Source organism: Adiantum capillus-veneris, chromosome 14 (assembly GCF_014529385.1).
Source record: "Adiantum capillus-veneris isolate H3 chromosome 14, ASM1452938v2, whole genome shotgun sequence".
In the NCBI taxonomy this organism is placed as follows: Eukaryota; Viridiplantae; Streptophyta; class Polypodiopsida; order Polypodiales; family Pteridaceae; genus Adiantum; species Adiantum capillus-veneris.
In genome coordinates, this window is record NC_140944.1 from 24,664,857 (window position 1) to 24,690,835 (window position 25,979).

At 45.6% G+C, this 25,979-nt stretch overlaps 1 protein-coding gene across 2 annotated transcripts in view; it reads right to left on the minus strand.

The window, feature by feature from the left end:
- Nucleotides 1–25,979, minus strand: part of EMF2 (VEFS-Box of polycomb protein) — a 158,163-nt gene that overhangs the window by 94,100 nt on the left and 38,084 nt on the right. The window contains exons 3-7 of one of the 2 annotated variants that reach the window (XM_086528400.1): nucleotides 20,053–20,281; nucleotides 19,291–19,346; nucleotides 19,016–19,154; nucleotides 18,757–18,928; nucleotides 18,631–18,681 (exon numbers count right to left, since the gene is read on the minus strand). In XM_086528400.1, the coding sequence (XP_086384526.1) occupies nucleotides 18,631–18,681; nucleotides 18,757–18,928; nucleotides 19,016–19,154; nucleotides 19,291–19,346; nucleotides 20,053–20,281 (647 nt within the window). Of the gene's footprint in view, nucleotides 1–18,630; nucleotides 18,682–18,756; nucleotides 18,929–19,015; nucleotides 19,155–19,290; nucleotides 19,347–20,052; nucleotides 20,317–25,979 lie in introns of both variants that reach the window. The other variant, XM_086528401.1, reaches the window with a different exon arrangement.

The window sequence follows — 25,979 nt, forward strand, 5'->3', positions numbered from 1 at the left end:
CCAGTGGCCTGTCTCAAGATCTACTGGGTTAGAATCTGTGACACAAGTCCTCCCACAAATTCCCACTACTCGTATCCTCTGAAAACAACACTCTACAACTTGTGGAGCCCCTACTCAGACTCTGTGTAGCAAGAGGAATGGGGCTAGAGGGCAACCCTGTCTGACCGAACACGTGAGCAAGAAGCGTTCCCCTCTTCCTCCTACCAAGAGCACCTGGTTGCACACATGCCTGTAGAGAGATGACATGCCTCTGATCCAAAGCATCTGAGAAACCCACCTGCGTAGAGTGCCTTCCAGGAAGTCCCAGTCAACTCTATCATAGGCCTTCTAAAAATCGAGAAAAGGTATCACCAAATTCTCTACTCGAAGGCACACGCCTCCCAAAAAGTGAAGATGTTGTCAAGGATACTACGCTCCTTGACAAAACCTATCTGGGTCCCATGTATAATGCTCTTTAGTAGTGGTTGAATCCTCAAGCTCAGAGCCTTTGCTAGAATTTTGTAAGATGAGTTGAGGATGGTAATGGGTCGCCACTGTCGAATCTCATCCACGGAGCCTCTGTCACAAACTGCTGACGTGTCAAAGCCCTGAAGAAGGGAGCCAACTTGCAGATGTTGGCCGAGGGGCCTAAACCCTAAGAAGAACAAGTAACAGAAGAAGAAGTCCTACCAACTTATGGGGACCCCGTCCGATGGGGGCCCAGTGACATAAAGGGATTACAATAAAGCAAGACGCACACACACACTAAAGAAATTGCGTAGCTGCTGATGACGTGGCAGATCTCCGAAAATTGCGTTGGCTGATGACGTGCCAGGCTGTACGGAGTTCGGTAAATTACGCTGGCAGCTTTTTGGCTTTGCTTTTGGACCAGATGCTTTTGAGTTTGAAGGCTTTTTACTGTAAACTGCTTTTGGGGCCTAGGGCCTTTAAATATGAGGTTAGGGCTCATTCTCTGGCATGCTTCCCCGAGAAGGTGCAGAGTCTCCAGTACCAGCTTGTATTGTGTTGATGCAATATAAAGAAATATCGAAAGGGGCGCCAAGGTTTGGGGCCAATACTCCCTGGGTGGAATTCCGCCACTCCGTGTGTCGCGTGTTGTCTCTCTCTTTCAGTTCAGTTGTTATTGAAGTGTTAAAAGTCTATTCAGTCTGTTATTTTCTATTGGCACGTGGTGCCCATCTTGTGACAGCCTCCCTCCTTGAGAATCAATCATCCCTCACTCATGCTGTCAGGTGTCACAAAACGGGAGCGTACACGAGCACTGGAAAATCTGAAAATTAAAATACTTTGCAAATGTGAGAGAAGGGAGAAGATCGACACAGTATTGGGGACCAGAAGATGGGCTGGTCCCCCCCCCCCGTTAAGAGTATTCATTTATTCAGGGAGAATTCGTATACAAGCACGAGAACCCGAGGAAACCCCTCCGTTCTGTAATCTTAGACCCGAAGGTCGTTCCTTCCCGGAAGGGACTTAGGCACGAGGCTGTACTTTCTCGTAAAGGGACTTAGGCACGAAGCCGTACTTTCCCGTAAAGGGACTTAGGCGTGAAGCCGTACTTAACGTGAAGGGCCTTCCCGTAAGACGGGAGATTCCTGCAAAACAAACCACACAAACACGTGACAACAATTCGTATGGCGAATCCACAATAGATACCTGTCCCTCTTGGGCGGGAAAAGCGACTTCCGTGCTTCGTAGTCTCGCGATCTCTTGCGGCAGAGTCTTCTCTTGCTGACGTTGGTACTCCCTTTGAGTGAGGGCATGTGGTGCTTTTATAGCTCCCTGGCCACGGCACGAATAGCTGCTCGCGTAAAGATCGCGGCCGGTTTTTTTTTTTTTTTTTTCCCGTTGTTCTACCCAAAATAGGGAGAGAGAATGCGTTAGCTGGTTTTGTTGCTTTATCTTCTAAGTGGCTGCCCACTTATTAAGTGGGCGGCCGGCATATTTTAAAATTGGTCTGAACCTGCCCAAAAACTCAATAAAACCTTATAAGTTAAAACCAATGCATTTCACAACACTTCCCAGGCGTCCCTGGATGCAACCACATGCACGAATGCAATGCAAACATAGATTCCTCGCGGTAAAGCGTCTGCCTTCCCGCGATTGTTCCTGCTTTTCGTAAAAAGCTTCATTGAACCCATCTTTATTCTTGTGCTTGCGTTCTTACGCGTATTTTCTTACTCAGTTCGGATTTCCTCCTTAGCCTACGGGATGCCCCCTTACTGATGCACCCGTCACCCATCATGTGACGCATCAGGGGCACTCGTAACCCGACCCTTTCCACCGAACTTACGGAAACTCCTTCGCGATGTTTACCGTCACCCATCAAATGACACATCAGAGTTTGTCCGTTCTTGATGGGAGTTCCTGTAGCTACAATCTTTTAACAATTCTTAGTGCACATAATAAAATATCCTTAAAAAAAGAGATTAAACAATTAAAAATAAGAAAATAGTCCAATTAGCAACATCCCTCTGGCTTATAAACAGTTGACCTCAACTGTAGTGCTTGGACATATACCTCGAGTATCTCGGGATAAGCTGCTAATTCCTCCTGCGTCATCCACTGAGCATCTAGATTCGAATAGTTCTTAAACTTAACCAAATACTTCCGTGTTATCTTTCCGGATTTGAGAGACCGCTCCTGATGAGTTATTATCTGCTCCGGTTGGAGTATTTCTTCTGTTTCCTCAACCTCAGGAGGTTCCTCAGCACTAGGCTGGCTTGGAGGCGGTCCCACATACGGCCGGAGTAAACTGACATGGAAAGCATTATGGATCTTCCAATTAGGCGGTAGCTCTAATCGGAAAGTGACATCATTCACTCGCTCAGTGATCTTAAACGGCCCATAGTAGCGGGTAGAAAGTTTTACCACCTTCCCCTTATGAGACGCTTGTTTCTTAAGTCTTGCCGTCTCAAACTTGAGTAAGACTAATTGTCCGACTGTTAAGTCGAGATTCCTCCTCTGCTTGTCTGCAGCTTTCTTATGCTTTTCCTGAGAGCGTATAATAGCTCTCCTAACTTGCCCGTAGGCTATGTCCGAATCCCGGACAAATTCATCTGCTGCAAAGATCTTATCCTTAGTTAAAAGGATGGGTGGAAGCAAAGGCTTACCATAGAGAATCTCAAAAGGTGCTTTCCCCGTCGATAAGTGTATGGTATTGTTATACGCATACTCGAGAAGAGGCAAATATTTCTCCCAATCAGATTGCCGGTCTGACACATAAGCTTTTAACATATCCAATACTGTGGAATTGGCTATCTCACTTTGCCCGTCTGTTTGAGGATGGTAGGCAGATGAAAAATTCAGCTTTGTACCAAGATTATCCATCAAGGCACGCCAAAAATTTCCTGTCATGCGAGGATCTCGATCACTCACAATAGACTTAGGTATTCCATGATGCTTAAAGATCTGTGCTAGAAAGACCCTAGCCATATGATCTGCTTTGATCGTTTTCTTGACTGGTATAAAGTGTGCTTGCTTGCTAAACCGGTCCACAATGGTCCAGATCGCGTCATTTCCAGTCTGAGTTCTAGGGAGGTCCATGATGAAGTCCATGGCAATACTTTCCCAGGGTTCATTAGGCACAAGCAATGGTTGTAGCAACCCAGGCGTCTTATGCCGATCATACTTCACTTTTTGGCAAACCAAGCATTCCCTGACATACTTATCAATGTCTGCTTTAAGGCTAGGCCAAAAGAAATATCTTTCTATTGCTAAGGTCGTAGAGAGAATACCCCGATGACCCACATAAGGCGAAGCGTGTGCTTCATCCATGATCTTCTTTCTTAATGGTTCCGCCACACATATGGCCTGATGGTGTAGAGATAACCGTCCCGAATGGAATAGGGAAACTCATTCTCTCCATGATGTAGCTTTTCCCAAATGGTGGAGAAGTCTGGATCATTCGGATACAAATCCGGTAGTGCTTCTAATTCTTGGTGATACACCGAAGTGATAGCGTTCACCCTTGGCCGCCTAGACAATGCGTCTGCGACCACATTCTTACTCCCAGCCGTGTGAAGGATCTGGAAGTGAAACATAGACAAAAAGTTTGCCCATCTCATCTGCTTCTCAGATAGTTTCCTTTGCGTAAGAAAATACCGCAAACTCTGGTGATCAGTCTTGATCACAAAATCCGCTCCTAGAAGATGGTGCTTCCAGTTGGATAAGGCGTGAATCACAGCCGTGAGTTCCTTTTCGTAGATTGATGCATGCAACTCTGCATCCTTAAGCCGTCTGCTTTCGTAGGCCACTGCATGGCCTTCTTGGTTTAACACTGCTCCGATGCAATCGCCTGAAGCATCGCAGTGAACCTCAAATGGTTTTCTTAAGTCAGGCACTATCAAAATAGGCCCATGGCTTAGCAAGTACTTGAGCCGATCAAAAGCTCCTTGTTGTCTCGATCCCCATCTGAAAGGAATCTTCTTCTTTGTCAAGTCATGAAGTGGTCCTGCTACATGAGCAAATCCTCGGACAAACCTTCGATAATATGAACATAATCCCAGGAAACTACGTACATCATGTACCGTAGTGGGAATAGGCCAATCTTCTACCACTCGGATCTTGGCAGGATCCATACTCACTTGATTGTGAGAGACTATATTGCCGAGATAGTGTATCTCTGAGAGAAAGAACTCGCTCTTCTTTGCATTCACCTGCAACTCATGCTTTCGCAATTCTTGAAACACTAAGTCCAAGTGCTTCCGATGTTCCTCTTCTGACTTAGAGAAGATGAGTATGTCATCAAAGAATACTCCCGTAAAAGCTCGATACGGGCTGAAAATGCGGTCCATCATGCGATTGAACGTCGCAGGAGCATTGGTCAAGCCGAAAGGCATTACCAAAAATTCATATAGTCCAAAGGTTGTGCGGAAAGCAGTCTTATGGACATCCTCAGGGGCGATCCGTATCTGATGATACCCACTCTTTAAGTCTATGCGACTAAAGACACTAGCACCTTGCAACTTATCAAGTATATCATCAATCCGAGGGATCGGAAAGCGATTCTTGATTGTGATCTTGTTTAAAGACCGATAGTCTATGCACATTCGAAACGTGCCATCTTTCTTCTGCACCAGTAGAACTGGAGAGCAGTAGGGTGAAGCACTTGGTCGTACTAACCCTTTCTCTAGAAGCTCGTTGACTTGCTTCAAAATTTCCTCTTGCTGAGCAAGACCCACCCGATAAGGGGGTTGATTGGGAGGCGAGCTACCCGGTATGAGATCTATGCGGTGATCTTCCGGGCGTACCGGAGGGAGTTCATCAGGAAGTGTCTCCGTGAAACAATCCTTGTACTTTTCAATGAATTGAAGACGCTTAATTTCCATCCTAGAGAGAGAGTCCCTACTAGTTTTATCCTTTGCAAAAATCAAGTAAGCAGAAACACACTTCTTCATTTCTTTCTTAATGGAGATATGGCTTGCAATTGGGAACTGCCAATCTCCTGCATCAGCTTGAATCTTTATTTTCTTACCCCCATGATCAAAAGTGAGGGTCTTTTCCACATAATCGGGAATAGGTGTCATGTGAAAGTGCCATGGCATACCCAAGATGATATCACATCCCTCCATAGGTGCCATCAAAAATGATTCACGGTCCTTGTACTCTCAAATCCGAAGATTGAGCTACCCTTGCACGGGAGTTGCATTGGTTGTCAACCCCTCGAATGCTGATCCGGATGTAACCGGTGTGCCAAGCTGAGCCGGTGTAAGGCACAAACGTTCTGCAGTATCCAGGGAGATGAAGTTATCCGTGGATCCTGGATCATAAAGAATCAATACTCGCTGGTTGTTCAAAGACCCCCAGCCCTTTAGAAGTTGACGCTTCCCTTTCTCCGTTTTTGTGTTTCCTTGAACATCTGGAATTGAGTTCGAGCTTGGTAGCGCGGGTTCCTTCCTTACTTTCTCTTGCCTCGTAGAGGCTTGTTCTTGCCGTTGCTGCTTTAGCGGGCAATCCGGTTTCATATGTCCTTTCTCGCCACAGTAGAAGCATCTTCCTTCCTCTCTGAAAGTTTGAAGTTGTGTAGGAGAAAGGTACATAGTTCGCTTGCCATTGCCCTCTGGCTTCTTAGAATGATCATCGTCTCTAGATGGAGGACGTTTTCTTCCTTGGCCCCCTTGGTCATCGTAGACCCCTCTTTGTCTTGCACGGTAAGTGCTATGCTCCATCTTTCAGGGCGTCCCAGTTGAGTGCAAATCCTCAACAATGATTGCTGACTCCATCATCCTCTGAAGAGTATCATGCGGATATACCTTCATACTCTTTCGAAGCTGCAGTTGGAGACCCGCTTCGAACTTTCGTTTCTTTTCCTCGTCGGCAATCTTCATGAAGGGAGTGACCTTCAGAAGAACCGACCAATACTTGTCCACATAAGTCGTTACTCTTTCATGTTCCTTCTGGGCAAGCCAGTCCCATTCCTTCCGTATGTCTTGCTCGAAGTCAGGCGGAAGAAATTGTTCATAAAATTCAGATTTAAAGCTCTCCCAAGTTCTGGCCTGAGAACCTTCCAGAATCTTGGCTAACCACCAAATACTTGCCGTTTCCTTGAGGTGCATCCTAACATGGCGTAATTTGGATTTTTCTGTGACGTGCCCATTGGTAAAGGCGACTTCAAACTATCTGATGAAGGACAGTGCTTTGGAGATGTCTCTCCGTCCGTTGTAGGTTTCGAACTTGATGTCCTTGTCGCCTGATTTGAAGACTCTCATGCGATGTTGAGACTTGCGACCTTGCTTCTTGAATCGAGGTTTATCTTTAGGTTGCTGTAGGGTAGTGGCAGTAGTAGCTGCTTCCTTCTTCTGACGAGATGATCGAGAAGTAGAAGTATAATCAGGAGAGTAAGTTGGAGATGAGACAGAGATGTCCTTGCTCTCGTCTAGAACAGAGAGCGCTTTTTCCTGGCCTTTCCTTGAAGTAGGCCGTTCATTCCTATCCGAAGATCCTTTGTGCACCTCGGCACGTTCTTCTTCTCTTTCCTCCTGTGGTCTCACGCCAACAGTGTTGTCTAGATGCTTGGCTGCATCACTTCCATTCGTTTTCATCATTCCGCCCAAAAGCTTTTGGACGTCTGGTAACAGTAAGATTTGTTGCAACTCCGCAAGCTAAGCTTGCACTTGTTGAAGCTCCTCTTCAACGCTTCTCCCTTGGCTCGACATGGTTCTTCCCGTTCTTCCCGAAATCGTCCTTCTTTGCAGAGAAAGAGAGGAGTCCGAGCTCTGATACCACTGTCACAAAACGGGAGCGTACACGAGCACTCGAAAATCTGAAAATTAAAATACTTTGCAAATGTGAGACAAGGGAGAAGATCGACACAGTATTCGGGACCAGAAGATGGGCTGGTCCCCCCCCCCCCCCCCCCGTTAAGAGTATTCATTTATTCAGGGAGAATTCGTATACAAGCACGAGAACCCGAGGAAACCCCTCCGTTCTGTAATCTTAGACCCGAAGGTCGTTCCTTCCCGGAAGGGACTTAGGCACGAGGCTGTACTTTCTCGTAAAGGGACTTAGGCACGAAGCCGTACTTTCCCGTAAAGGGACTTAGGCGTGAAGCCGTACTTAACGTGAAGGGCCTTCCCGTAAGACGGGAGATTCCTGCAAAACAAACCACACAAACACGTGACAACAATTCGTATGGCGAATCCACAATAGATACCTGTCGCTCTTGCGCGGGAAAAGCGACTTCCGTGCTTCGTAGTCTCGCGATCTCTTGCGGCAGAGTCTTCTCTTGCTGACGTTGGTACTCCCTTTGAGTGAGGGCATGTGGTGCTTTTATAGCTCCCTGGCCACGGCACGAATAGCTGCTCGCGTAAAGATCGCGGCCGGTTTTTTTTTTTTTTTTTTCCCGCTCTTCTACCCAAAATAGGGAGAGAGAATGCGTTAGCTGGTTTTGTTGCTTTATCTTCTAAGTGGCTGCCCACTTATTAAGTGGGCGGCCGGCATATTTTAAAATTGGTCTGAACCTGCCCAAAAACTCAATAAAACCTTGTAAGTTAAAACCAATGCATTTCACAACACTTCCCAGGCGTCCCTGGATGCAACCACATGCACGAATGCAATGCAAACATAGATTCCTCGCGGTAAAGCGTCTGCCTTCCCGCGATTGTTCCTGCTTTTCGTAAAAAGCTTCATTGAACCCATCTTTATTCTTGTGCTTGCGTTCTTACGCGTATTTTCTTACTCAGTTCGGATTTCCTCCTTAGCCTACGGGATGCCTCCTTACTGATGCACCCATCACCCATCATGTGACGCATCAGGGGCACTCGTAACCCGACCCTTTCCACCGAACTTACGGGAACTCCTTCACGATGTTTACCGTCACCCATCAAATGACACATCAGAGTTTGTCCGTTCTTGATGGGAGTTCCTGTAGCTACAATCTTTTAACAGTTCTTAGTGCACATAATAAAATATCCTTGAAAAAAGAGAATAAACAATTAAAAATAAGAAAATAGTCCAATTAGCAACATCAGGCATCTTGCCAATGTGCAAAACATACTAGAATGCGCTGCAAAGATCTGAACCAAGCAAGTCCGAGTACTCCAAGAAAAAATTGGGAGTCAAACCATCCTCCCCTAGACAACTACCTCGGGGGAGTACTCTCAGGGCCTCATGGAGCTCCTCAAACCATCCTCTCTCCTAGACAAGTACCTCGAGGGAGTACTCTGAGGGCCTCATGGAGCTCCTCTAGCTGGAGAGGAAGCTCAAGTCTTTGTCGCATCTTCTCTGTAAAAAGGAAAGGCATTTGTGCCCAAACCTGCTCACTAGATGCATTGTGACGCTCTAACTGAGGCTCACCTGACAACAGATCACGGTAAAAATCAATAGCAATTGCACGCATATCCTCGAGCTCTGAAGCAACTGATCCGTTGGGTCTCGTGTGCGCATAGCGTGGCCCCGCCGTCTCCAAAAACTCACCAGTAACTCTGTCACCCACCTGAGTCCACTAAGATGCCTGCTGATGGAAGGCAAACTCATGACGCCGCTCCTCAATGCTAGCCAACTCCTGCCTAGCGAGCTACATCCGCTCCTCCAACCAAGGACTGTCTGGATGCTGCTCATGCATCCTCTGTAAGGAAATAATGCCCTGTTGGAGACGCTTCTCCTCCTCCGTGGCTGTAGCCAAGCAAGCTGCAGACTCTTGGAGGAAGAAGCAACTAAGCTCAGCCACTCCAGAGGCCACTCTACCAGCAGGAGTGTCCTACGTGTCTGTAACAAACTGTTGACGTGTCAAAGCCTAAAGAATGGAGCCGACTTACAGATGTGGCCGAGGGGACTAAACTGTCACAAAGTGATGACGTGGCTGCCCGAGAGCAGAAACCCTAACCCTAATTTCTGCCAGAAACCCTTACTGCTGAAACCCTAATTCTGAAAACCCTAACCCTAAAACCTGCAAACCCTAATTCTGGAAACCCTAACCCTAATTTCTGCCAAAAACCCTAACTGTTGAAACCCTAATTCTGGAAACCCTAACCCTAAAACCTGTAAACCCTAATTCTGGAAACCCTAACCCTAAAACCCCTAATTTTGCTGCCAAAAACCCTAAAACTGCAGAAACCCTAACCCTAACCCTAAGGGCAGCAGGGAAATTCCCACGTTTTGCGCTGGCTGATGACGTGGCAGGCAATACGCATTTCCGTAAATTAAGCTGTTAGCTTTGGCATTGCTTTTTGGACCAGAAGCTTTTGAGTTTGCAAGGCTTTTTACTGTAACTGCTTTTCAGGCCAAGGGCCTTTAAATATGAGGCTAGGGCTCATTCTCTGGCATGCTTCCTGGCGAATGTGCAGAGTCTCGAGTACCGGCTAGTACTGTGTTGATGCAATATAAAGAAATACAGAAAGGGGCGCCAAGGTTTGGGGCCAATATTCTCTGGGGTGGAATTCCACCACTCCGTGTCGCGTGTCGTCTCTCTCTTTCAATTCAGTTGTTAATGAAGTGCTAAAAGTCTGTTCAGTCTGTTCTTTTCTATTGGCACGTGGTGCCCGTCTTGTGACAGGGGTATCAGAGCATCAGGCGTGTGCTTTTCTAAAACCATACCGGTCCTACAAAAGAGCAGACAGAGCTATTGGAATTTTATTTGAGGGATCTTGTTAGCCACTCCCACCCTTACTTCATCGCACATCGGGCGCGCTCCCGTCTTCACCGCTCATGTCTTACAGGCCATAAGCCATTAAGATCACTTGCAAAAGAAGGATCCAAGATTTGTTTCGAGTTACTGTTTTTCTCAGAGGCAGTGCCATGCAGATGTTGATAGCTACCAAGCAGCATACTCAAAGTACTTGGCAAGCTTTCAAGAAAAATTTTGTCCGAAATTATATGTTTTCTGACATCTTCCTTCGAAGTGCAACTTCTAGCAGAGTGGGGTATCCTGAAATGCTTGCCATGGAAACCCTAGCAGATTATAACTTGAAATTTCTCGACATCTCTCAGTAGATGTCTCTTCTCGAGTTGATAACCTTGGAGGTTCGGTGTGATTGCTATCTCTTGGGACTACCATCGTCGCCAAAGAAACATTGTTTGTCCAAGAGCTGATGGACCATGCTGTGCTCGGCTACGACCTTATGGAAAGAAACCTAACCCTAATTTTTGGTGCAGGTTTCAGGATGGAAAATCAATCGACTTTTCGAGCTCGACCGATGTCGCAATTGCTTTTTAAGTTGAGTTTTGTTTGATCTTGTTTGGTGATCCTGTTTGGAATCTATTTGAAATGGATGGTATCTGATTTGAACCTGTTTTGATGCCGATTTGAAATGTTCGAATCTGGTTTTAATACTGGTTTCATTGATTGGTTATTTTACTCCTGGGTGGAGAAGTGAAAAATACTGTTTTGGTATTGTTTGAACCTTGGAACGACGCAGGCCGATGCCTAGGGAGCGTTTTATTGTATGCTAGAAAACCTCCGAACGACGCAGGCCGATGCCTGGGGAGCGTTTGGTTGTATGCTTGAACCTCCAAGCGACGCAGACTGCGGTCTGGGGAGCGTTTGGTTGTACAGCCCTCTGAGCTCATGGCCCGGACCTTTTTAGGTTATTTGCGGGGAAGTGACGAGGTAGTCGTTGAGAAACTTCATACCGCAGACCGTTTGTCTTGGGGGAGTGCTCAGCGGCACTGTTTGTTGTGTCTTGTAACATGCATATGTAAGCATTTGTGTTGCATTGTGATGTGCCAATTACTGAATATTCCTAATTGGATAAGATTGCCTGGCTATGTAATTTTAGTGCATCAAGACACCCGTGGAAGATCAATACAGTCTAGGTGTGATGGCTAATTTTACTACGCCGGAATATCAAGAGTTCCGATTTGGACGAAAGAAGAAGCTAACTCCTTGATCAAAAGAGCAGAAAGGAGAAGTTAACTCCTTGATCCAAACAGTCAAAAGGAGAAGCTAACTCCTTGATCAAAAGAGCAGAAAAGAGAAGCTAACTCCTTGATCAAAACAGCCGAAAAAAGAAGCTAACTCCTTGATCAAAAGAGCAGAAAGGAGAAGTTAACTCCTTAATAAAAAGAGCAAACTGATTGTCCCTCGGAAATTTTTGAGCTAACTTGAGTTGTTTTACAGATATGTTGTAATCGTGGACAATTACTCTCTTTCAAGAAGGGGAGATGTAACAAACTGCTGACGTGTCAAAGCCTAAAGAATGGAGCCGACTTACAGATGTGGCCGAGGGGACTAAACAGTCACAAAGTGATGACGTGGTTGCCCGAGAGCAGAAACCCTAACCCTAATTTCTGCCAAAAACCCTAACTGCTGAAACTCTAATTCTGAAAACCCTAACCCTAAAACCTGCAAACCCTAATTCTCCTAATTCTGGGAACCCTAACCCTAACTGCTGAAACCCTAATTCTGGAAGCCCTAACCCTAAAACCTGCAAACCCTAATTCTGGAAACCCTAACCCTAAAACCTGCAAACCCCTAATTTTGCTGCCAAAAACCCTAACCCTAACCCTAAGGGCAGCAGGGAAATTCCCGCGTTTTGCGCTGGCTAATGACGTGGCAGGCAATACGGATTTCCGTAAATTACGCTGGTAGCTTTTGGCATTGCTTTTTGGACCAGAAGCTTTTGAGTTTTAAAGGCTTGTTACTGTAACTGCTTTTCAAGCCAAGGGCCTTTAAATATGAGGCTAGGGCTCATTCTTTGGCATGGTTCCTAGCGAAGGTGCAGAGTCTCGAGTACCGACTAGTATTGTGTTGATGCAATATACAGAAATACCGAAAGGGGCGCCACGGTTTGGGGCCAATACTCTCTGGGGTGGAATTCCGCCACTCAGTGTCGCGTGTCATCTCTCTCTTTCAATTCAGTTGTTAATGAAGTGCTAAAAGTCTGTTCAGTCTGTTCTTTTCTATTGGCACGTGGTGCCCGTCTTGTTGACAGTGTCCAAGCTCTCTGTAAATGCCTCCACTCGTTCTCTAAGCTCTGGATCTAGCAAGATTCTCTCAACGATGCACAGCATTGCAACCCCCCCCCACCCCCCCCCCCTCCTCTGTCTGTCTGTCAAAGTGAGAATCATTGGCGCATGGTCGGAAAAAGTAGTCCCTGCCTGGATGCAAACAGGTCCCCCCCATGTCACACATGTGGTCACTTGCTTAGAAGCGAGCTATCCAAGATAGATTCACTCCTCTTACTCTACGGTCAAAGCGAGACAAAGACAAGCTATCTGGGGACCTCACAAAGCCTGGGTGCTGCCAAATATCAGAAACCCTCAGAGTCATACATAGACGCTCCCAAGCTGCCAACTCAGCCCCCCTGCACGGTAGCATGGCCACCTCCAATCCTGTCAGAGGGGCAGAGGGGTCCGCAACATGTTGAAGTCCCCCCCAACACACCATTGCTCTGCATGCGGCAAAGACTCTACAATAAGAGACCAAAACTCTTCTCGTGCACTTGCCGCATTGGGCGCATATATGTTCAGGAAACCCATGAGGCAACCCTGAACCTGCATAGTAATCCACTGAGCTCTGCCTGGCACAATAATACCTCTGCCCACAATGGCATGCTGCATGAGTCCGCAATAGTCATACATACCCCTCTCTGGATACCTCTAGGTCCAAATGCAGCTGACGAAAATGTCTCATAGCGACCACACAAAATCTAACCACATTGTCTAATGCAATTAGCTCTCACAAAGATGATGCTCTGAAATTTGGGCTTTTCTAAGCCTTGCACATTCCATGAGACGATCCTCATGGAGTCGGTGAGAAAAAACAGATGTTGCAGCAACAGCCAACCTCGCTATCCTTAAGGCCAGTTTGGATGGGGAGTAATCCGCATCCAAGCGACCTTTAGACAAACGCATGTGAAGTGATTGTCCCACCCACGCCCAAGCCGAGCGTGCAGTCCGTACATGTCTCTTTATGTGGCTGCAGAAGTGTATCTCTATGCCTCTCTAGCAAGTAGCATCCCAACTTTCTCGGATCTCGAGAGTGCATGATCTCACGGAGGGTAGGCTGCCCTCTAAGTTATGACTCGTATATGCCTCAAATATCATCATAAGCTCTGCGTCTGCAAACAAAATGCTCCTCACTCTCCACCTCCTCTCTGCATACTCAACAGACTCTCTCCTCCCTGGGAATGTCATGATCTCGCCCCAACACTATTTCTAGTCTGTGTGATGATACGCTAGAGCTGACCAATCACCACTTGTGAAATGTGGCATGTACGTGTCCATATAGCGTGGTCGTTGTATGAACCCGTCCTCGAGTACGGTAAGGAAATAATCGTTGTAGTGTGATTGTTAGCTAGGAGCTCTCTCACTCCGGATAAAGTAGACCGTTTGAGAGAGTGCCTTCACTACCATGAGGGGGATAGCGAGCTCTGCCCTGATGATGTCCTATGGCACTGTGTGCTTGCCTCGAAACAAGCGGAAAATCATACATACATGTGGTCTCTCGATTCATGCCCACAGGCTATCTATCAACCCGGGTGTCCACACTGTCGTTGCGTACATCATGGCTAGGGTGACTAAGCCACCGCTTCGTGCGGGGCTCCTGAAAGTGTTCATGATGACATCTCCGCTCTTACATGGCCAAAGCATATCCACGAGTGAGTCTATTAGTGGCGGCCTGAGCCATGGGGAAGGGGCTCTGTCTACTAGTGAAGGTGACTCCCAAATAGACATAAGAGGGGTCACCTCGATTGTACCTCGTGCTGCTATAAATGTGGCTGCTCACCAAACTGACCTGGAGGTGTGGAAGATTATGACCTTGGTCTTCTCAAGGTTCGCTTTCAGTCCTCTGCGTGTACAAAACTCATCCAAGGCGCTCAAACAACTCTGCAGGCCCTCTGATGACTCTGAAATCAAAACAATGTCATCAGTATATAGCATAATGTGGATTGGAGTACCCGCTAGGTCAGCTCTTGTCCCTCTCGCTCGTAAGCTGTAGTCAGAGATCTCGTCAATGTAGGATCCAAAGAGGATCATGGACAGGGGGCAACCTTGCTTAACACCAATGGTGCTAGCAATGGACTCTACATGCCACTTGGACACCAAACTCTCCCAGTCACTCTCTCATAGAGAGCATAGATGGCCCATATCATCTCCGATGGTATCACCAGACTTTGAAGTCATCGAAACAGCCTCTCCCATGGGACTGTATCGAACGCTTTGCGGAAGTCCACAAAGCAGCAATAACGCTTCTTCTTTCGCACCTTTGTCCCATCAATGATGCAGCGCATAACGAAGATGTGGTTGATGGTGGAGAAGGTTCGCCTAAACACTGCCTCGACAAGAGCACGTAGGCCCTCAATTTCTCCATATGAACTAAGCTCAGCCTCAAGTACTACCCCATATAGTTTTGCCATTGTATGGCCAATCATGATAGTCTTGTAATTCCTTCGGTCCATGGTGTCCACAAATTTGTGGATTGCACGATGATGTGCTGAGTCCACTTCTCTATGAAGCCCTCCCCTATAAAGCCCGGTTGAATACATGTGCAATCAACGGGGCTATACTAGCAGTGGAGTAAATAAGGTGCTCACTCTGTAAGCATGTGCCATGTATGATCTAAAGACTGGCGGTGTTGTAGGGGGTGGATGGCCTTCTTGACCATCTCTGCAGTGAAGAAGAAGAGCTCCTAGGTCAAGGTCCGGGTGGTTGTGAAATCGGAGGATGGTTTGGTGCCTCATAGAGTCTCTTTGCATTATCGTGACATACATGTGGGTCCTCAGTAGTAGTCGGGCGTCGCTCTCATAGGTGCGCCATGAGGTGGCACTGTCCATGCTCATGAATAAGCGGTATAGCTCTAGCTCATGTGCATCCTCTAAAGCTCGTCGCTTTTTGCATGTCAGTATCTTCATCTAGCATCTGGCTTCTCAATCAGTGATCTCCCCAGGGGTCCGGTGCGCAGCCGGTGATAAAAGTCTCTAAAATCATCATCGCACCATCTGTTCTGTGGCCTAGTCCCTTTTGGGGGGGGGGGATGTGGCCTGTGTGGGTGGTATGCGGGAAAGAGCTAATGGCCGATGTCTGAAGGACAAATGTGATGTGGGAGGTGAGCATGGGTAGTGGCGTAGAGGGCTGGAGTAAAACGAGTCCCTTCTCGACCTCTGCCAAGTATAAGGGGGCTAGCTCATGTGTGAAATGGATCGTGGTGTGTGGGGGGTGTGTCGTGGATGTGGAGGGTTGGCCTCTTCAGTGAGGGAGAGTGCGAGATAGGTGTGGTTGGCTCTAATAGGTATGGGTAGAATGGTGAGAGCGCTAAGCAGGTCAATAGCCTCTCTAGATCCCATGATGTAATCCACAGTACCCCCCCAACCAGCTGTAACTCCATGTGATATGCATGTCAGCCCTCCTAAAGTGGGCCACTGGGCCATCCTGTTATAAATAACCAGACAATGCTGAGAGCCTAATCTGAGAAAATGATGGCCGTACTCTGTGATGCGGGCTATGTCTGCTGAATCTCTCATGGTATCCTCCTCATGTGTGGCGTGTAGTGCCACCGGGTTCTCTGTGTCGTATGTCTCACACTGGTCACAACATGTCCTCGCTCTAAAGTCTCCATGAAGAAGACTTCCCCCACTGTAGAGGACTCCATAATCTCATCCGACAAACATGTGTATGGGGATGGTCTCTCTTCCCCATCTCTCTCCGTCCCTGTAGTACTAAGTCTGGATCCTGAGGGGGGGAAGTAGCAGAGGGCAATGTAGATGATCCTCTTCTGTGATAGCTCAAAGCAAAACCAAAGGTAACGGGCCTGGGGTCACGTGCAACAATCTATATCCTACTCTGGAGTCCGTGTCTAAAGAATATAGCCACCCCTCCCAATCCTCGTATAGTGTGCTGGTGAGTACTTCCTCGATGTGAGGACTTCCACTGAAAGCTATGAATCCTCAGTAGACTCCTCTATGGGCTCTCATGTGTCTCTGTCAAGAGAATGAGGTCCCTCACCTCCTCAAGCCTCTCTGGATGTGTCAATAGGTCCCCATTGCAGTTGCAAACCGTAATGTGGATCTCCTCATGTGTCTCATAGGCCGCAATTCCCTATGCGATGGTCTTGCCATCAATAGAGAGAAAGAAACGAAATGAAATGTTATATTAAATGTTTTCAAAGGCTAAAATGACCTATGAGACCCAAAAAGTTACATTCCTAGAGAATCTTATAAAATGTCCGAAAAAAAATTAAACAATTAAAATAAAATTGTAAGGCACTATGAGGGGGGACTACAAGCTCTCTAGCAAAAATCAAAGATACAATCTCATAAGGGATGAGGAGGGTGAAAAACATCATCGTTGTCATCGGTCTCCCAAGCTGTCCAGCATCGGTGGTTGTCGAATCTCGTCAATGTCATCCATGATAAGCACTCTAATTGGGTGTCTCCTACGCTATAGTTTAGTAGTAGAGTAGTCCTGATCTTTTGTTGTAGTCTCCATCGATGACGTGATGCTCCTCGTAGTCATGGGTGTCTGGATCTCCCGAGCTCAAGGGCTCGGTCAATCAATCTACCTCTGGTGAAGGTGGACTTTGAAACCTGTTGTGGTGGCTGCCCCTCTGCCTGCACAGTAGCTAGTCTGAAAAAAGTCTGTGATCTATCTATGGGACAGGCTCTCTCCGCCTGATCCCCTCAGTAGACCCTCTCTGTGTCTACGCAGCTCTAAAAGATACGAACCAAGGCATCTCTGATCCTGGTATCTCATAACTCTAGACAATGGTCCACAACCCCCTCTGAGAAGACGGTGAAAACGGCCCTGTATCTCGTAGTACTCTGGACAATGGCATATATAATGCAGCTCTGTCTCTCGTTCCATATGACAAAACTGACATGTCCTAGCCTTCACTGGTATCCTCTGAATCTACTAGTCTCAAGACTCTAAAAGAGAGAGTTTCTATGTTAAAATAGAAAGCTTTGTTTAAGAGAAAATCCTGTGGATATTTTAAGAGAAATCAGCCAGAATTCTAGAGAGAGAACCCAGCAGATTTTAGAAGCAGAACTGAAGGAGAGAATTTTTTAGAGAGAAAAAACCGAGTTCTTTAAGACAAAAGAGAGATTCTAGAGAAAGTAAAACATTGCGCGAAAAGGATATACTCTTGCTCCGACTCACAAATAGGATAGGACCACCTTCCTAGAGCGTACGCAGTAAGCAGTGATCCATTGCATCTTTGAGTTAGACACAAAAACCCTAGCCCTAGAGTCCTTCACACATTGTGAGCATGTGTGGAAAACCACAAGCACACAAAAAAAGGAGGAGATGTAGCATTACACGAAACTGGAGCTGAAGTCACCAATATAGGGTATATAGCCACATTCATTCTGCAAAGGTCATGTGCCATGAGTTAACTCTACATCATCCTCACAATTTTACTAGCCAAATGTGCTATCATCCATTAGTGTGTCCCTCTGTCTGGTATGATACAAGCTTGGCCCCCTTAAAATGTCCAATGCAAATTTATCGGTGTCACTAGTGTATCAAAGAGTAATAACATGTGCAATGTGCATGGTGGCTACAAGAACTTCACCTAAGAGAACAACTTTGCTGGTACCCCTAGAGCTCCATGCTCTGGTGACAATCACGCCTTGAAAGAAATTAGAACCATTTGAGAGAGGAAACTTCCAAAGCAATTTGGAATGTCCTCAAACATATCAGCTGGCAAAGGGGGTGGAAGGCCTTTTACATGGGATCCAGAAACATCGAAGAACTAAAACAAGGGCATCATTAGAATCGAAGAAAAAGGACCCGCCAATGTTCTCTCTCAGATATCCAAGCCCACAAAAAGCTAGGCCCCACATAAGACCCATAGCTTAAAAACAGTCCCCATAAATGGAAAAACAATCCAGAGAAAGACAAGAAGCAAGATCAACGCCAAATAAAGTTACCCGATGACTGAAAGCGGAGCATGAGGAGACTCTAAGAATCAATTATGACCAATGATTAATATCGAACTTCCTTTGGACTGGTAGGGATAATAGCCAGCCGATGTGGTTTACTCAATCACCACATTGCTTCTCATCTCATACTATACCTGACACCGTAAATCCTACCTTTACAGCATTATCATTTGGGCAGGCTTTTATCCAGAGACTTCACCCTAAGGATCTCTTACAGAAATGTTAACATGCAAGTCTTATTAATGTAGTCTCACTTAAAGCTAGCCAAATCTCCAAAACATCATTCAGATAACACCTGACAGATTGATAGTACCTGAAGATTCGATTGGTGTATCATTCCCACTACAGGAGGAGTTAATTTCCGCTGTACATATGTGTGCTCATTAGTTCCTAGAGGTAGTTGGTTATTATAGCTGCAACTATGCATATGAAAATATACCAGAAGTGATAAAAACAATAACAGCACCATCTCTCTTGACAGTAAGTAGCAGCTTCTTTAATTCTGGGAGAAGAAAAGTGACTGATGACTGCTCTTTACTGTGAGCAGCAGACAAACTTAAAGACATAGTTCTCAAGACACGAGTTTGACTGAGCCGAAAGCAAGAGTTTCCCTGAAAATAATAAAAGATTATCAAAAAATAAATAAAAATCTGCAAGCAAGTGTAAGACTAAGCAATAAGTCTTTCATTCAAGCATACCGCTTTAGCACTAGTCACAGGAGTTGTTAACATCAAAAGTACAGACTGAAACGCCTGCTCCTCCAATATTAATCTATTGCTCAAGCGAGCATCACATTTAGTTACTGTCACCTTAAGAGATGAGATTGTTAGCTTTATCCTGCAACAAAATGAAAGATAGCTTTACTCACAAAAATGTTAACAGCCAAGCCAGGATCCATTACCCAACAGATAGCCTGTTTTTTCTTTCAAAAAACTGGGAAAAACAAAAGAAGAAAAATTATCAACTACCATACCGTCTTTGCCGCGCTTCATCTATTTTGTATCTTAAGCAACGTTGCAGAAAGACAGGCTGCAGAAAAAGGTCAGCAATCACAAAATCTTCCAGCCAAACATCTCCAATCAAGTTCACTGCATAATTATAAGCTAAGAAGTCTAACATGAAGTGGCAAAATATCAATAGAGAGCAAGTTTATTGATTGCAGTGTCGTGCATCAAACTTTTCAATGATAAAATATTAGTGCTTTCGCCTTCAACAAACCTTCTTTCAGAAACTTGCCTATCAAACTTTTGGAAGGAAAAAGGCAATAAAGATCTGCCTGTAAATGTATGCACGTAATAGCCCACAGCCAAATGAACCACTTCCCAATGTGCATTCTATATACCTTCATAAGGTCAGAAAAAGTTTGAACTTACGACTTATAAGATACGCTAAAACACTCACAAAAATACCAAAACAAGGGACACAAGAAAAAAGATAAGGGAAAAACTAATTTACTTAAAACTAGATTTTTAAAAATCACTTTTAAAAAAATTTAGATAAGGCATAAGCAAAATAAGTTAAAGAACCTTACTTGACTAAAAGTTGAAACAAGAACTCAAGTTTAAACAAACAAGGATAAGACATCACAAAGACTTAGCCCTAGAATTTAAACTCCACCACAAAAATCAAGTCATTTCACAATATAAATTAAATTTCACAATAAGTGAATGAATCTATAAGAAATAGAAAGGAAAAAGACTACTGAGAAACACAATATGCTAGAACTAACAATTACATTTCTTAGGGCTCTCCTCTGTATGATGTTGTAAAGTTCGATGGGCTTGCAATAAAGTGACAAGCTCTCTTCTGCTGCTCGCATGTCAAAACGAGGCAGAACCTCCTTCCGGTGGATGGATGTTCTGTTATCAACCCGTGACTGCTCAGACGCATGCCCCTCATCCCTGTTCCTCGGAGGACTTAAAAGCCCATTGCTTCTTGCTTGGCCATTTGTCCGTGAAATGCTCCTACAATCCATCAAGTCAGCTTCAGAAAGAGACGTCTGTAATGGGTCATGAAAATAAACAAAAGATAGTTCACACTTCCAAAAAAATATGAAAGTCCTACAGCAACAGATCTACACACATACACTCGTTTTTAGAAGAGAAATGTGTCGTGCTGTGCTATGTCTCTCTGATGGGGGTCTCTCAGTGTAGTGTGCATGAAACCTCACTCAGATATAGCTTTGTACAACTGAAGAATAACAGCAAGTGGTGAACTTATAACTGAGCTGAACATGACTACTTACATAACAATAGCATAACGTGTGCAACAGTATAGACTCAATGACTGTTGAACCAATAATCTCTTTGTATACATGGGACTGGTAGGAAGGCACTCACAGCCACAGAAACATGAGGAAGCAGGACGGCAGCCTAGGGCAGGGGAACGCCCATATGGGGCCGGTAATGGATGGGGACGGACTTGGAACGGACAGAATGGTGGCTGGCAGGTGGGTTCGCAAGGAGACGTCCCAGGGACAGCGTTCTTGAAGGGGTATATTGTCGGGTACGGTAACAGGGACTGCCCAACGGTCAGTGACCGTTTTCAGACAGAAGGAAAGTTTGGGCATAGAGTTATTTTCACCAAGTTTACCGGGGGTTTCGGTGGCCATTGGAACTTAGGGCCTCCCCATAGGGAGGGCTTGGCCCAAGCCTCCTCAAGCTTCAATTTTTAAGTGCCAAGGCCAAGACTCCTCAAGCTTCAAGGGCCCTCTTTATTAGAGCTCCATCTTCTGTCCGATGGTGGCTGCAGTATCTCTCAAGAGCAGTTTAGGAGTGAAGGCTGTGTTGTGGCTGTGTCCGGCCACATCTAAGGTAGAGGTACCTTCTCGGCTGTTCGTGTCATGTGTTGTGCCCAACCGGTAGCCTAGCATGAGGCAGGACCCCTGTTCCTAGGGTTACCCGAGGTTAGACCTATATTTGAGGCAGTCACAATCGTCCGGCATATGGTATGCCGCTAGAGGTACTCCCACAAAAGTGCTAAAGTGGCATCTCAACTGAGGAGGGATCATCAATGATGGCATGGTTGTACGGCTGGCTTGCAAAACACAGAGCAAATGACAGGTGCTGATTCTCGTGTAATAATCAAACGATTGAAAAAGCGTGGCTTTGCGCAGCAAGTGCTAAGCAACCTACGCACCACGTTTCTATCCTACAAATCAGCCACTATCGCTACCTGGCTTACTTGGATCATTCCACCTTACAAATTATCGTATAATAAACGCTGCTACCTTTGGATAGAGCATTCCCATATGAAACGGCAGCGGTTCAAGTCCGGGGAAGTCGTGAGCGAAACTGGATCGGAGTATCTATCATTCAGTTGGGCACTGCTCTGTCGATCTGAGATACAAAATTGAAGAGATTTTTGGTGCTAACTTTAGCAAATGCTTTTAGAGCAATTACCAGTGCCAGCTTTTTGTATCGGATGCCTTTTAGCCAGTGGCCTTTAATAATAAGAGCCTTAGGGGACACTCTTCTCAATCTTGCAGTCGCATATCTGAGAGTGCTCCTCTCGGCATACTCCCTATGTGGACGATCAATATAAAAGAGATAATGAAAGGGACATCAAGGTTTTCGGGGCCAGTGCATCTGGAAGTGAAACTCCACCACTCCGTGTCTACCGTGTGGAAAGAAAAAAGGTTTTAATTTTTGTCGTTCCCTGCATCGACCCGTTACCTAACTTTTGTTGTCCTGACACCGACCTTGACTTAGAGCAGATAGACTAAGTTGAAAACCTGTGCGTGCACAAGGACTAACTAAGTTATCGAGGAGTACTCGCAATCGGGTCCAGCAGCAATCCGAAAAGATATAGCATCTATAAAATGACTTTCAGGCCGTCGTCTTGTGGACAAGGTCCTTAAATTCCTATGAGTAGGCGTCAATAGCATTCTTTCCCATCTCCAACTTAAACAGTCTTATGTAGCATTCAATCCTGTCCACTTGCATGAAGCAAGCGTGAAAGGCAGACTGAAAATCTCCCTAAATCATTGGCTGAGAGTACAACCCTGTCCACCACCTATAAGCCTTGCCTTGCAGCATCATTTGTACCTGACCGATCCGCTCGGCATCAGTAAAATGATACAAATCTAAGTAGGCCATCCATTTTGCCAGTCATGAGACAATGGCTATCTCTTCACACTCCTTCCTCTCCCCTTTGAAGGGACCAGGATGAAACTTGAGACAAAGTGCTTCAGGCCAAAATAGGCAGGCAAAATTGGGCTGGCATGGCGTGCAACTCTACGAGTTGCCATTGCATCTCTTGCAGCTGGCGTTGAAGCACTGCAACAAAAAATGCATCAATGCCAGGAGATAGAGAAAGAGAGCCGTCAAGAGGATGAGATGCACTCGAGCTGTTGTATGCTAGCTTTTCCCTTTTATGCACATTACCATCACGACACAAGTATGCATGTTGTAACGGGAGGGTACTACATGCCAACACAATAGAACAGACTCAACCAACTTTCGACGCTTCAAAATAACTGAATTGAAAAAGAAACACGGCACATGAGACGTGGAGTGGTGGAGTTCCACCCCAAGATTGCATTGGCCCCAAACCCCGGCACCCCTTTCGGTATTTCTTTATATTGCTTTAACTCAATACAACGGCAGCGTCACATCTTTGCACCTTCACCATAAAGCATGCCCTAGAGTGAGCCCTGACCGCATATTTAAAGGCTCTATGCCTATCCAAAAGGAGTACATGAAAAGCATTCAACTCTAAAAGCACTGGGTCCAAAAGCACACTCACCAAACTGCCTGAAATCTGCCAGCAAGAAATGTGGAATTCCGTACAGGCTGCCACGTCAACGTCAGCCTGTCAGCGTGAATTACGTGACTGCCATACAGTCATGCCACATCATCAATTTGTTACACTAGCCTTTTGTGTGTGTGAGTATAGGTCCTACTTTTATTATTATAGGCCCCATCAAACGGAACCCATAAGTTGGTAACACTTCAATAATTTGTCGCACTCGGCGAGGATCTAGAAGTTGGTGAGGACTTCTGTTTCTTTAATTGTTTCTAGGGTTTAGGCCCCTCAGCCGGGATCTGCCAGTCGGCTCAGCAGTTTGTGACATCCCCCCTTCTTGAAAGAATAGTGATCGTCCGCAATTACAATTTTATTTGCAAAACAACTCAAGGTAGTTCAAATCATTCAAAGGGACAATCAGTTTTCTCATTCCAGATCGAAGCTCTTGAAATTCCGGCATCGCAAAATTAGCCATTATACCCAGACCGCGCTGATCTTGAACGGGTGTCTCGATGCACTAAGATTACATACCCATGCAATCTCACCCAATTAGGAATATTCGGTGGTTGGCACATCACAATGCAACAAAACATATGCATGCTCTAAGACATAGATATAGATAGTCGCCGATGAACACACCCCCTGCAAATAACCATCCCGGTCCGAACCATGAGTTGTTTGATGACTCCCTCATCACTGCTCCTACAAATAACCTAAAGAGGTCAATGCCATGAGATATAGAGACCTTTTACAACCAAACGCTCCCCAGACCGCAGGCTGCGTCACTTTGAGTTGTTTAGAGTGACCACTACTCAGACTTCTCAATACTCCCCCCGTAAATAACCATCAAGGTCCGGGCCACGAGGAAAAACAGCACTTTGGGAACATTCAATACTCCCTCCGCAAATAACCAAAAGGGTCCAAGCCATAAGTATGAGCAAGCATTCTCAAACACCAATTTTCGTCAATACTCCTCCCAGAGTAAATCACCAATCATTAAAACCAAAGTCAAACAATTCTCAAATCGGCACCAAGACAAGTTTAAAACAAATACAATCTATTTCAAACAAATTTCAAACAGTAATTTCTCAAACAAAGCTCAGAAGTATCTAAATACAAATCAACTAGAAAAATCATTATGGTTTTTGTTCGGACAGCCGAACTTTGAGGACGATTGGCTTGTCCTTCTCCATCAAGGTGATCGCACGATACCGGATCTAGAGTGTCGCGTCATTCTTGTCGTGCCAAGGCATGCCCAAGAGAACCTCGCAATTGCCCAAATCGGCTTGTCCATGGTATCCTTGAAAAGTCATTGAAAGAGCATCAATGAGCAGTACCACCTTCTGAGTTTGTCCCGTGGCTAACTCGGCTTCAACTTCTCCACCATGTGCATCATAATCAAAGTCCATTTGCTTCAAGAATTGTGGATGGATGAAATTTTTAGTGGCTCCTAGGCCAAAGAAAATTGGGGCTCTGTCAGTTCGAAGGGGACAACTAAAATAGTTATGCCCTGATTAAAAGCATCCAAAACATCGGTCTTCTTGTAATAAAGTATCTCGTTGTTGAGGTGTCAAACGAGGCCTTTGAGGTTGACTTTCACAAGAATCTCGAGGAGTTGTTCGTTGTGATCAAGGATTCTAGTTTGTTGTTTTGTGTTAAACTCTAGCTTTCCTTTCATAAGCTTATATCCGACCGTTGCATGGTCCATAAGCTCTTGCATGGTTGAGACTTGTTTGGACAGAGAATACTCGTGTAAGGGTGGTGGCAGTCCATCACTCACACTGGTCCTCCAAGGGAATGAACTTAAAGAAAGACACCAGCAGGTAGACGTCGAGAAACCTTTTGTTATAGTCTTCCATGGTCTCTGTGGAAACCAGTTTCAAGTTGCCCAATTCCAACAAGATCTAAACTTCAAAGAGGGAAATCATGTAACTGCGTGCAAAAAATGTCTTGAAAGCTTGCCATTTCCTTGGAGTATGCAGTTGTGTCGTGATTGAGCTCCACCACTGCATAGCATTATCCTTAAGAAATCCCGCTGCTCGAGAAATCTTGGATTCTTCCGTGTAGTTCCCCAAGGCATAGATGTCGAATTGTTGGAGGAATTGCAAAGCTTTCTTCTGATCTTTCACCCAGAAAAGATCAAAAATTTTAAATTCGTGCCGCTATCTTTGAAATCTTTTGGCTGTTAAGGTGTGTACCCCGGGTACAAATAAAAGGATATCCATATGGGCTCCAACCATTATATCCTGGTGGCGGTGGTGGTGGGGGAGGTGGTGGCAACACCGGTGGCAGAGGCGATTGCCCCTGATCGGAACAAACGGTTGCACCATGTTCCTAAAGACTCCCCCGATCGGAACAGACGGCTACGAAGATTGCCGGTTTAGAGCACTCATACTTTCTAGTGTCGGAGGAGGGGGTACCACCTAGGGCATCAAAGGGGGTAAAATGTAATTTAGAAACTGTTGAAAACTCTAACATCGGGAGATTCTGTTGAGATGCCATGAAAGTATGCCGCGAAGCTCGTTGAGAAGAAACTTCAAGCACTCTGTTGAATCTATGAAGGCCATTGTGCTCTATCTGTTTTGGGTAGGATTGGTATGCTTTCAGAAAAGCACACGACTGAAGCTCTGATACCACTTCAAGGGGAGGGTACCACGTGCCAACGGAAAAGGACAGACTAAACAGACTTTAGATGCTTCAAAACAACTAAACTGAAAAAGAAACACGGCATACGAGACGTGGAGTGGTGGAGTTCCACCCCAAGAGAGCACTGGCCCCAAACCCCGGCGCCCCTTTTCGGTATTTACTTATATTAATAGAACAATGGCATCACGTCTCTCACCTTCACACGGAAGCATGCCCAAGAGTGAGTCCTAACTGCATATTTAAAGGCTCTATGCCTATCCAAATGCATTA